Source organism: Bombus huntii, chromosome 4, assembly GCF_024542735.1.
Source record: "Bombus huntii isolate Logan2020A chromosome 4, iyBomHunt1.1, whole genome shotgun sequence".
Lineage (NCBI taxonomy): Eukaryota > Metazoa > Arthropoda > Insecta > Hymenoptera > Apidae > Bombus > Bombus huntii.
In genome coordinates, this window is record NC_066241.1 from 5,204,849 (window position 1) to 5,218,120 (window position 13,272).

The 13,272-nt window shown below is 42.9% G+C and overlaps 1 protein-coding gene across 1 annotated transcript in view; it reads right to left on the minus strand.

Annotated features, from left to right (window-relative positions):
- Nucleotides 1-13,272, minus strand: part of LOC126865044 (probable G-protein coupled receptor Mth-like 1) — a 153,789-nt gene that overhangs the window by 25,871 nt on the left and 114,646 nt on the right. Inside the window, exon 5 of the mRNA XM_050617105.1 lies at nt 7,663-7,847. Coding sequence (XP_050473062.1) covers nt 7,663-7,847 — 185 coding nt within the window. The remainder of the gene's footprint in view (nt 1-7,662; nt 7,848-13,272) is intronic.

Here is a 13,272-nt window from a genome sequence, read left to right on the forward strand (position 1 = left end):
CCTTAATTAAACTCTGATCCAAGCAATACCACTTCCACACGTAAATCCCATGGTAAGTCTCTTCAGTCGAGAGTATCTTTCAATAAGAGTTTGCGGCTCTAACAGAACGATAATAAATATCGTCGGGACAGTGCACGTTAGTGTTCTCTCACGCGATAGTCGCATGCGCGTAAGGGCGAGTGTATTAGTGGGACCAGAGATAGGGGTGGCGTTTCGCTGGTTTCGCACGGTCGAGTTGGACAGGTTATCTCTCTAATCCTATCGTTTTGGTGTACGCTATTCCAGCCTGTGCCGAACTTCCAGGGGCATGAGATTGCATAGATACGGAGGATAGCCCAGAGATTTACCATTCTAATGTATGCGAACGTTAGTTGAATATTCCGCCGAGCCGCTGCCACCGAAACGTGTCTCGAGCTCTCCTTGCCCGCACTTCCACTCTATTTTTTTACTATTTTTCAGGGTTACTCGCTTTGCAGAACTGAGAACGTGCTAAGTTCTCCTTAAACAGGACTCGCCTAATTTTCGGCTCAAAACTCCGGATAAACGTTATTTTTTACTTATTCTGGAAGGTCTGAGAATTTTTTCCTTCATAATTACCCCTAAGCTCGCTATTTACTTTCCTACATTATTATTCTACGTATGTGATGAAATATTCCTACATCGAACTAAATTTAACAATCTATTCTACTCGATTCCTTTTACGCGTGAATCATGGTCTTGTGTGTCATAAATGAATCTTAGTAGATATATATCAAGGTAGATACGTTACTGGTTCTAAAAATATGAAAATTCGTCTGTATTACGGATATATTTTTAAAAATGAATTTACCGAACACAAGCCAATTTAAATAAAATATCAAATACTATCAAACCTGCGAGGGGTTAAGCAAAACCGTTGATTTCCCATAACTAACAAACATCACTTTTCAGCCTTTTCAACCCCACACACGGTCCCTCTACTTTCCCTACAATCGTCTTCTGTCGGTAGCTACCACAGTTACCCCTATTTTCCATAGAGAGCTTCCACCATACGATGCGATTCTCTGCTTACGAGTATACGCAGAAATTGCGATTTCAAAGCAGCTAATAGAACAGCAACGATATAACGCAACACTGAAGTAGAACATTTTTTGTTCGCCGATAAAAGCAGCTAAGAGGCGAGCAGGGGAGGAATCAACAGTATGCAGGTGCAGTAATAATGCGTATGAACGCGAAGGAGGGGCTCGCTTCGAGGCTACTTAAATACTTGGTCGTGTGCGTTTAGGCGTGCAGTTTAGTGGGCCGCGGACGGTAGTTAGTATAGGCTTAGAGAGAGGGGAAACAGAGAGTTCTGCTGGTTTCGCACGCTGGGGTTGGGACTGGCTGGCACCAGATTTATCTCTCTACCCCATCGTTTCGGCCTACGTTGTTATGGGGCGCGCCAGAACACCGGAACGCCAGAATGCCAGTGCACCAGGCCTTGTGAAGGGGAGGCTCGAATACCAGTCTGGCTTTTGAACCATCTCTGTTCGATGTGCTGGTAAATGAGTTTTCTTATGTTCCCGTTTATTCAGCCTCTTTGCACGACCGTCTCCTTCTCATGGGAAGCCTTTTCTCTCCCATCCCTTAGGGACACTTCCACCATTCATCGGTTTCTTGCTTGTTTCACGTGTTGGATTATGGTTACAATGGACGCGTATTTGGATGAACCGGAGTTCCGACGAATACGTCAAAAGTGCGACAAATTTTATGAATGTATTGTACGAATCATTCTGCCATAGTGCACCGTTACGAATATACCGTGGACTTTTATATTTTTATAAATACAGAATCACATTGTCTACTGAAAATATAACGAGTACTCTACTTCGGGTATTTTATATCTTTCCATATTATAAAATTCTGTGAATTCTCGTGTCTTTAAATTTCCCGTTAATTCGTAAAAATTCGTAGACTCGACTATCACGATTATGCGACAAACAAATCTTACCATAAATCATCAAAGTTACCATCAAATCATAAAGTTTAGGAAAATCGCGCGAGCGCTGATCGCAAATATGTTCTCCGATCAGTACACGTCTTTGCAACTTTACATTCTCTCTTTTGTCTAGAAAGTTAGAAAGCAAGGACGGATGACGTAAAGTGTTACTCGATCTCTCGATTAATTAGGAATTTAAATGGCGGCTGATAGGGACACGCATCCTTCCTCTGAAGGAAGTTAGACTGTTTATGCGCACGACGTAAAAACAAACGCGTATAATCGATCATTCACTGACGTTCACCGGTATAACCTGTCGGTGATCTACGCGCCTGAGGTACACAGGAAGGGGGTTGAAAAGGGGTCGTAGAAGTTCCAACAGTTCCGCGCGTTCAAAGGGGTTGAACTGGCTGGCGCCAGGTTTATCTCTCGTCCCCATCGTCTCGGCCCACGTTGTTATGGGCTGTGCCCAAGTGACACAGAGGGTGGGGGATGAAGTACGAGGGCACCGTAGAAATAGAGTAAATGGAGGGAGACGTGAAACAGAAAGTGTGTAGGAGAAAGCGGAGACGCGAAGGGTGTAAGACGAGAGCGGAAAGAATGCGAGGGTAGAAGGTGAGAGGAAAAAGCGTCGGGCGATCAAATGGGAAGGAGCATTCGGGAAAGTGAAAGGGGAAACTTTTAAGATTCGCTGCTGTCAAGTTAGAACGTTTACACGCCGGTCTATTAGAATATCTCTGGTGAGTAAGCTGCTATTTATTTTTGAAATATCGCAGTCGTTCTTGTAGTTCGAAGTACGATACGGAGAAGCTGTAAAGTCAATCATGGGTGAAATCATCACTTTTTAAATATCAGGATGTTTGCTAGGAATATAAAAAGGCGAGAGTCGGAAACTTTAATGAGAGCTGTACAAAGAAATTTCTATTAGAAAATCTTGCAATGTATTTTTTTCTTTTTGTAGAATATTATAGAACATGTAGAATATAGAATATTGAAACAATTAGTCACGAGTCGCATTTTTTTTATTGCACAGCCCAAGATATTATTCGATATCGCTTCACTGTCGTTTAATTTACAACCTCGCTATATACCAGGAGAGATATAATATATATTAAATCCAAGTTATTTACAAATACAAAAAGAATGCTCGGGCGTAGCCACTGTTACCGCAAATGTAACCATTCTGTATTAACCATAAACCACGAACAACGCGGCAAAGATTTAGATACCGATCGATCGATCGCGTAAAAACATTGAATTCGATTCCATGGGTAGACCGCAAGAAGCCGCAGAAAAAGCGGAACGAGAGAAACAAAGGTCTACGAGGAGGACCGCAAAGTGGATGGATACAGCAGCCACTGGGTCGAGAGAGATAGAAGGAAGGGTTGAAACACGATGGAACGCAGGGTAACGTCCGTTGCAGAACAACCTCTGCTTGTCCCTCTGAACCCCTCATCTAGTCCCACCAGTGCAAAAGCATTGTGTCAGAACGTAACAACTCGCGATAGTACGATGCAGCTTCCCATGGGGCACCATTATCCTGATTTAGCAGCGCGCGGCTACGACTCTATTTCCTACGCGCTTCCAGGCTATACGCCCTCCTTTGTCCAGTTTAGCTTTATTTGCGCGAAAAAGAGAGGAAACGCTGCCTGGCCAGTGAATTGACACGTTTGAGAAGCGCCTTCCTTTTACTCTTTCACTCCCCTTCCCTGATGTTCGTCCCAATGCGATTACGTGACACGAAGACGCGCCATTGTACTCTCTGTGCGACGTGAGAGAGCAAACATCTCGACGAGAACCTGCTTTCGATCGTTTTTCTTATGGTTCGATACGGACGAACGAATCTTTCCTCTGTGTTACATAGTGCGCACGTAGCATAATGTTTGTTCATCGAAAAATATATCCACTGTAACCATTAATCATAGACTTAGCGAAATAGACTCATCGTTTCGAGAAGTCGAAGTTTCGAGAATTTGAACATTAATCATGTACTTGGACAGTAAAATCGAGAAACTTAGGAAAAGCGGAGTTGATCGATTTGACTTTCGACGAGAGGTTCGTATATATATATGTGATAGAACTTGCTCATCTTCCATCCACCTAACAAGCACTCTCGATACTTGGATTTGGATTTTGCTCGGATATTTCAGGTGGTACTCCATGACTGATGGAGAAGGCAGCAGAGTTATTGCGCCAGAGACACGTAAACGGGAGGCATCTTCCGCTCGCGATGCAATTAATGTTGCGGGAGATTGTTCGAGAAGAGACTCACTCGTGACGATGTTTAACTCTAGAGTGGCTCAACAAGCTCCGTATATTTACAAATAGCATCAAGCGTTCCGACCTGAGGGCGTCTTGAATGGGCGTTGCTTGATGACTGATTGTGTTTCTCAATGGCTCTGTGGTTCCCGCAGCGTTACACAATGTCGAAGTCCTGAATATTGGTGCTCCAATGAGCTCCTGATGGTAAATCCAATATTATCTTGCTGGTACTTGAACGTCAGGCGAACGTGTTTTGTACTTATTCGAAAAAACGTTCGCTATCATCTTTGATACTTGGTTTCGAGAGTTTCAATTTCTTCCACTGAAGATCAACCAAGTTTAGTTCCGAGACTAACGATGATCAACCAAAAAGAAAGTAAATAGACAAGATAGAGATCATCGAGTCCGGACAAATACGACTGTTTTATAGAAAATAGCAATGGACTGATGAACACTATGACCCTTGGTCCTTCATACTATAGCGTGGTGGTCGCAAGAATCTCATTTCACGATGCACTTTGTTGAAACGAATCAAGGTTCGGTCTAATTAAAATTCCTTTCTCTTCGTTGCAAGTTCAAAAGTTATATAGCTACCAAGCGATGAAATCGTTTGCGGACGATCGATAGAAATGTAAAGTAAGCTAGTCGAAAATGAGAGAACGGGAAGGGAAGCACAGGGTGAAAACCAGTCGCGCGACCCACCCGGAAACCGAAACGAAAATACACAACCGGTCTGCGTATAGCGACGTTTATATTTGTCAAAGGATATAAAAGCTAAATATTAATCATCGGGGGTGTTCTCCTCCGGTCGGCGTCGATAAATATCGCGGCCACGGAAAATTAATACGCAACGTAGTTGCACTGTTTGAAACGAGTGTTTACGCGGCCAGAGAGTTTCCAGCGGCTTGTACGAGGAGGTGTACATACATACAGAGATATATACAGAGAGAGAGACAGAGACAGACAGACAGACAGACAGACAGAGAGAGACGTTAGGTTGATGCATATGAAATGTTTCTTCGAATAAATCTTTTAATCAGATATAGATTAAGACGTCATTGCCAACGTTTATGTCATCTCCTTGCGACGAATGAATTTATGGGAGTGTGATTTATTCTTTTGAAAATCTATTATTAATTTATATAACGTATTACAGAGATATTATATAGGTATTTACGTAATGAAATTGAAAAATTTACGGAAAATGGAGTCGGTCAGTTTGCAGATAGGACGAGACTTAATGAACGGCATTATCCAAACCCCAAATACATTGAAACTTTAGAGAAACGATATTTCATATGTATCGTCCTAGGAGACGTAGAAAGATAGAGTATGCTCTTTGGATTATCGGTTGTGGTAAATGTGGATTACAGGGGATGCTCGTTAAATAACGTGCAACGATGGTAAATCCGTGCTATGAATAAAGACATGACACATCGTCGCGTGGTTCACCTCCTTATAATCTCTATTCCGCGGGTACATGCGTACCTAGGAATCAGCTGGTGGTTCAGTTGCCACGCCGTGCCGCGCCGCAGGGGTTGCACCGGGGTTATTATTAGGGATTCGAGGTATTAAACGTACTTTGGGGTATCGATCTTCTTATTCAGCTACCCTACGTCATACTTAAATACAATCTTTCGGGAGCTATGTAATCCTCTTAGCGAAGTATTCCTGTGCCTGCCACGCAAGGAATCCTGATAGCGCGCGTGCCATTGTTTCTTATCTCAACTGATTACGATGCTTGCGCATACGTAACAGGAATCGTTGGGGCGAGAGAAACGGAAAATCGTGGGTACACGACCTAACGAGATATTCTGCTAATCCACTTAGCGGAATACTCACCTATTAACCACCGTGTGTTTCCTTCGAATTTTCCTTCGCTGGTGACACCAGGAACCTATTGTCCGCAAGTCTTTCGATCGCGGTGGATTTAACGAAGGTTCGGAAGCAGGAAAGTACATAGATATAATTTAGTCCCGAGTTAGTCGGTCAAACCGCTGTATTATAAAAAAATAGCTAAATTATACTTATAATATATTATTTATATTTTATATATATCCGGAAGGTTTTTGTTAAAATCGTGTTTAACGATAGCCTACGTTTAACGTTACTAAGTGTCCCTGTAATTCACGAATGTACAATTAAAATTCACTAAATTCGCTAAATTTTCATCTATCGATTAATTCGAAATTCCATAGACGACAGATTCCGGGATGAATCGACTTTTTCACGAGCAGCGACCGAAGGAACGCCGCAAACGGTGCTTGATTAGCAATTAATACGCGGCCGGCCGATCGATCCATCGATTAACGAAACCGATTTAATCAGCGCCCCGGAACACGACTGACCAGTCCTATTAATTAGCGGAATAATCGGATCACAGGGAATTACGTGTTAACCGTCCTCCTCCCAGCCTGTATTACTTTCGATAATAGGCTCCATTACCGTCTGTGCTACTGATCCGTTACTAATGTCAGCAAGTCCGGCACCGACTGTCGTTCGAGAACAACAGAACACGAGAGAGACAGAGGAATCATCCAACGAGGGCCACGCTCGTGGCATCGACGGAAATTAATTCACTGATAAGTCGTGTGTGACGCGATCGAATTAATTTGCGGCTTTCGTACAGCACCGGATTAATTATCATCGCGAGGAAACCTCGTCTCATTGGCTCCACAGAAATGTTATTCGACGTGATCTCGTTTCCTCGCGAAATTCCTTCGAGCACACGATGTTCCGAGTTATTACGCCGTTAATTGTAACGTCGATCGCGAATCCGTATCGTTCGGTAAGCAATATTATTATATTATTATACCACGCGTTACTGAATTTCTTAGAACGATTAAAATAGGATATACTTCATCGACTAGAAAATTTCCAACGACTTAGGCGAAGGATACAGTGTAATATTTTGCAAAAATTAAATATTATGATACAATATATTTTGATATACTCGGAGTATACGCTGAATCGCTAATTTTGATTTTTCGAATAACACGAAGCAGACTGCATCGTCCCGTCAACGCTTTCTATTTTCTGCCAGTTAATCTTTTCTTAGATTCTTCGGTTTATAAAAGATTGCATCCGGTTTATTTTCGATTCTTCAGGCAGACGTTTCTTTAAAATATCGCTACGTTGATTTCGCGTATAAGAAAGCAAAGATACATAAGTTATACGAATAACGATACGAATAACATTCGCAAATACTTTCTGTTTATTACCCGCATGTCCAACATTAACTTCCACACTTTTAGATCATTCTGTTCATCCGGTTGTGTCCTCTCTGAACAGTTAGAAAGGCAGAAATCCTACCAGAGCTTTCATTAAAGTCAAAGTTTCAACCACTGCTTTGACGAGGACAAACTTTCTCTAACTGAGAGATATTTCAAGGATCTCTCGAGGAGTTCCTTTTTTCATAGCAATGAAAGCGAATGGGAACTTACCGTAGAACCAGCACTGTTTGTCGCCGAAACGGGGCCTGAGGAACGTGTATTGAGGTTGAGGCGGAAGATGATCGAGAAGGGCGGCCAAACCGGCGACTAGAAGGGGGCCACCCCAAGCGTAGCAGGCGTATACGCGTAGTCGGAGGGTCTCTTGGCCTTTCTCCAAGCTCGCTGGTCTCAGGTCTCTGCAAGAAGAAGAAAAAAGAATGGTCAGTGGGGGCGAGCACAAGCCACGAAACACGAGATCGTCCTGTGCACTTAAACGGAACGCGAACAATAAAACACTCCGGCAATCCCGCGCTACAGTTTCGCGTGGAAGGAGAAAAGAAGAGAGGAGTTCCATTAGAATCGGCGGAAGTTAAAGTTTCACGGAACGCTATTTCGGGAGACGGATGGTCTCGCGTTTTGCGTAATCAGTATTGAAAAATGGACGCGGGCATGATGATCGCTTCTTTGTTTTAGATCTTTGTCTGCCCATTTGGCACGGAAGATGAACTTACAGAGAAAATATAGCGAGATTACAAAAATTAGTCAGGAATTAATATCGATGTAGTCATTCATGAAAATCTTCGTACATTCCATAGAAAGGTAATTTTTATTAAAATAGAACGCTACGAAAGTTCGCTGCGAAGTTATTGCGTTTCGTTTCACGATGATTAACCGTAAAAAAATATTTTGTTACATACTATAATTGTTATACACTATACGATGCTTTAATTAAATGGAAATAACTTTTACAGAGCATTCTAAAAGCTTCTATATTCCTAAAACAATGGTTATCGGGACATGGCACTTTAATTTACGACCTCGCTATAGTACTTCCATGACTAGAACACTACAGGTCGCAGATATCTTCGATCTCCAACACATGATAAAAAAAAGACAATTGCAGTTCGAATGCAATTTCGTAGCACCGATAGAACGAAATACACGTTCAGATCTCGAAGTGTATTGCACTCTATCCTTCAGCAGAAAAACTGTCATCGAAATAGATTTATCGTCGGAACGGGCACTCGTTCGACAAAGGGCCTCGAGAAAGGTAATCTACATACGTTTCAACGAGCACAAACAAGCCTCTAGAGAGGTAAACGGAGCAATCGACGGAGCAGAAGGGTGAAAAACTACCGGCACACTGTTCGATGGGGTGATGGCCGAAACAATTACCTTAGATGCAATTAATGCATAGTCCGCATTCCTGGCTATCGAATGCAGGCACCGAGACCTTTTTTCGAAAGGGCTTGCTGCAGAGCAAATCGCGCTAGTTTCGCGCTAGTTTCGTCCCGAGTTTGCTAGCAAAGTTTCCCGACCATTAGCATCTCCGATGCGTGTGTGTACGTTCCTGAATGTTATTATGCAATCTACACAGACCTCCCTGTGTTTCTCTGGTACATCCAACTTCGATAGATCGCCGTTACGCTGTTTCGTTCGTTAAACTGCCTCCTAAGCAGTTAACAATTACAAGCTGCACTTTTATACGCGGTATAGAAGCGATATAGCGAGGTAAAATCGGTCAGTGGCTAGAGCTTACAGGTTTTAGGGACCGAAATAAATAATTTGAGCACTGCGTCATATACGCAACACCACATCACTACAATTGCCAAACCAGTCGAAATGATTCAGATTGTTAGAATTTAATCTTAAAGTTAAGATAAATAATCTGTGGAAGACACAATGTTTATGTTGAAATAATACTAGGTGATATTTATTAAACAGAATTACAGAACCAAATTATTTAAAATATAAGTGAGTGATATGGTATAATTAAGAAAGTGTGCAGGTAAAGAATTTATGGATCGTTGACAGTTGGCCAGTCACTCTCAGACTGGCTGTACGTAGTGACCCATGGTCCCTTAAAAGATCTTCAACCCCACTCTCTAAACAGTAGTGAGTATGACCCGTGTAAGTGTCCTGTTCAAATGCCTGTGTAGGTATCTGTATAAGATTATTTGTGTCTATGTGTGTAATATCGTTGTATTCCAACACAGATATTTCGTTTTCTCAATTACCGAAGCCAAATATTTTTGATAATATTGATATCTGCTTGTGTCGAGACAGAAACATGATTACATACACATACCGATTTATTTTCGACATATCATTAGATTCTAATTAACTATGTACAACATATTTAGCTACATATCGAAGGTATAATAGATTTAGCCACGTACATACTGTTGGCTATAAGTATTAGGTTGTCCGAAAAGTTTCTTTCGTTTTATAAAGAAATAATAGACGCACAATGTTTTTCGTTTTATATCATTTTGCCGAATTACGTACGGTCCATTTTGTTCTGTTGAGATGAAGGCGTACTGTTGTAAAAAGCACGTTTGCGAAAGAAAGACACTTTTCGGACAACCTGATATTACAACTCGATCAACGACGATAGAAATTCGTGTCAAAAAATTAATGCAAATGCCTGTGGGATAGCAGCAACTAGATCAATCGCTGCTCCTACTCAACGTTTTACTTTGCGACTTCGCTATATCGCTTCCGCTTATAATACCAACCGATGTTGGGTCAAGAGTTTGCACAGGCTAGAAATTTTGCAGCCACCGCGGAGCCAGTCGAAAAGTCTACGAAATGAAATGCAATAAGGAGCAGAGAGCACTGGCAAAAGGGCTGGCAAAATTCCAGGGAAAAATGAAAGTCGACAGAATGATGAGACGCGCAATAAAAAGGATGTCGGCTGGTAGCGTAGGACGTCGTGGTCCGAGAATGACTATCGTTTGCACGTCTGGCTGTGTCTTCCGTTCTTCTCGTTCGGATATAGTCAACGAATTCATCGCGAGAACGACGATATAATCAACTGTGACGAATGACGACACGCGACTCATAGAAGGGAAAAGGACTCGATCGTGAAACGATTAACTGGTCCATTAAGATTTTCAATTTTTAACGCTCGCTTGTTCAATGACCTGCCTTCTCCTATTAGGCGTCGGTTAATCTTTTCCCACGGAAATAACGAACGGTAAACGTGTTTCTGCTTTGGCTTTTTGTGGATTCGAACGAAGAGTCGATCTTCGTGTCCCGAAGAGTTATGAAACATAACGGAAATCACGTCGAGTCTAATGAAAAACCTGAAATAGGACGGAAGCGCTAAATTTTATATAAACAAGTTATAAGATATACGAGCAGTAAATGAGCCTCCCGGAAGTTAAACCGATCTCGCTATTTTTCATTACAGCAAAGACGTGATATAATCAAAACGATCTAATTTCCTAATTTCATTACATAAGAATGTACTTTCAATTCCCAAGAAACAAATGATCTAACACGTAATAAGATGATTCACGTCGGAAGGTGATATAAATGATGGTAAACTCCGAGGTAAACTTAAAAACAGGAGACGTATTTTTGTTAAATTCACCACGTGAAAAATAACACAGAAAATACGTGTTTGTGCTTGCGTTAAACCTAGAAACGGGGACACAGTTACAGCGAAGGGAAGCCCAATTATTAGCGGAACCACGGAATAACAGGGTCACTTGCAAATTTATCGGCGCGAGGGCTTATTAACGAGACTTGAAAATAATTAAATTCGGACGCGCGACCCCGATATCACGAGCAATGACTATGGAAACGACGAGACTCCGTCATTGTCTGGCTAGTTTAACGTCGCTATAACAACAAACCCCCTGTACAGTGAATTGGAAGGGGTTGACCCAACACGGCGCTTTAGCACCAGGAGTTGTTACTCGTAAATCGCACCCTATCTGAACCGACGTTACTACGGATATGGCAAATGTCGGGCGTAACGACGTGGCTCTATTGTCAAAAAGTGAAAATTCAAATAAAACGAGCTGGGACAAGCGAGACGCACCGGTGGTGCCAGTCGGACTGCGCTGCTTGAAACGCGTCCATTCGATTATGCGTTATTTCACCTCTCGATTCTCGATTGGCTTTCTCCACTGGATATACGGAGCCGACTTGATTACACGAGCTCGTTAATGTAACGTGGTATAGACTACCAGTCGATTGTCGTAAGTTTCGCTCGCGGTCGTGTACACCATGCAGCGAGATGCAATCGTATTATTTCGCTAATTACCTTTACGATTATTTCCTTAATCGTCGACTCGATTGTAGTATAGTAACACGGGCGTCGTGTCGCACCTTGTGAAATAAGAGTAGGAAGAGTGACGCCACGCGATTCGATGTCTCGTCGCGAAAGGACGACGAAGAGGTGAGAGAAAACTGGAGATATTAATTCCTGGTGGCACGGCTCATTTCCGAGAACGCTAATTAGCCGTCACCGCGGTCGTTGCGCGCGATTAGTTGCCTCTCGTCCGGTCGGAAGAGAAAGTTTGCCGCATAGGAAGAAGAGGGTGGGTTTTCGCGTCTCGCTTCGATGTCTGTGCGGCGCCACGATAATTTTCCACCCCTGGCCGGCGGTCGTGTCCCGCTGAAAATGGAACGAAATGGAGCGAACTGCTGCCAGGGACGCCGAGGGAAAACGCATTAAATATTGCTGTCGAGAAAATTAGGGAGCTGTTACCCTGCTCGTAGGGATACACGTATATAGCATCGTTTCTTTTTCTCTCTTTCCTTCGATTGTACCCCTAAAACGCGCATGATAAATATTTTTACGGTTGTCGCTGTGTTTCCGGATATGGATGGGGTTGAAAAGTATAGGTTACACATCGGTGTCTTCATACACGATGCAGGCAATTTGCGAACGACGACATCTTCTCTGACAAAGAGGATTATTGCGCAGCTCTTCTTCGTGCTCTCGAAAGTATAACCCATTGTCGGAGCACGGAAGAGATAAAGGTTATTTTTGTAATAATGGATTCGCCGGAGAAGGGTTCCCATTCGAACCGGACGAACGGCTTCTCTCTTCCTTTTCTCTCTCTGCGTTGCTCTCGATGAAATATACGTATTCTATTATCGCAGCGCGAGCACACGAGACACGGAGAAGGAGAATGGTGGAGCGAATCGGCTTAATCCTGACAAAGGACTCGTCGGAATAGCTTCTTTTAATTGTATCCTGTCACTGTGACTATTTATCGTTCGGTATTTGCGAACGGAAAAAAAGGGGAAGGCCAGTCGTAAAGGGCCGCGGAGCCATTAAGCCTTTGTACACGAATCGCCTTGCCTTGTGGCTGTAGTTAAACCGTCGACGGCTTGAAGTTATTAAAAGTATCCGAGAGAGAGAGAGAGAGAGATCATTGACGACGACGAACGCGTACAGCGAATACAAATACGGTAGAACGTCCAATATTCGCACGAATAGGGAGACAAAAATGTTTTCTGTATTCGAAGCGGCAGTCGTCACGCCACTTTGCGCCATTCAAATCTCTCGTTGAAACCCACTTGCTCGTCCATTCACCAGCGAACGACAGCTTTATCTCCGCGGAATAAAAGTCACGAAATAAAAGAATTTCGTAGAATTACAAACCAACGTCTCGGTTTCTTGCTGTTTTTGTCTACCGGTTGTCGCGAGTTCTTGTGTATCTGCGGAGCGCACGCCGTCGACTTTATACGCGGCCGACCTAAACGTCGCCGACTGTCTCCGAGGCCACGAACGTGCTAGCCCTATATTTATCTGTCCGATATGGTAATTATACGGACGGCAATTAGCGGCGGTGGCAGTTAGAGGTAAAGGCCCGCTTG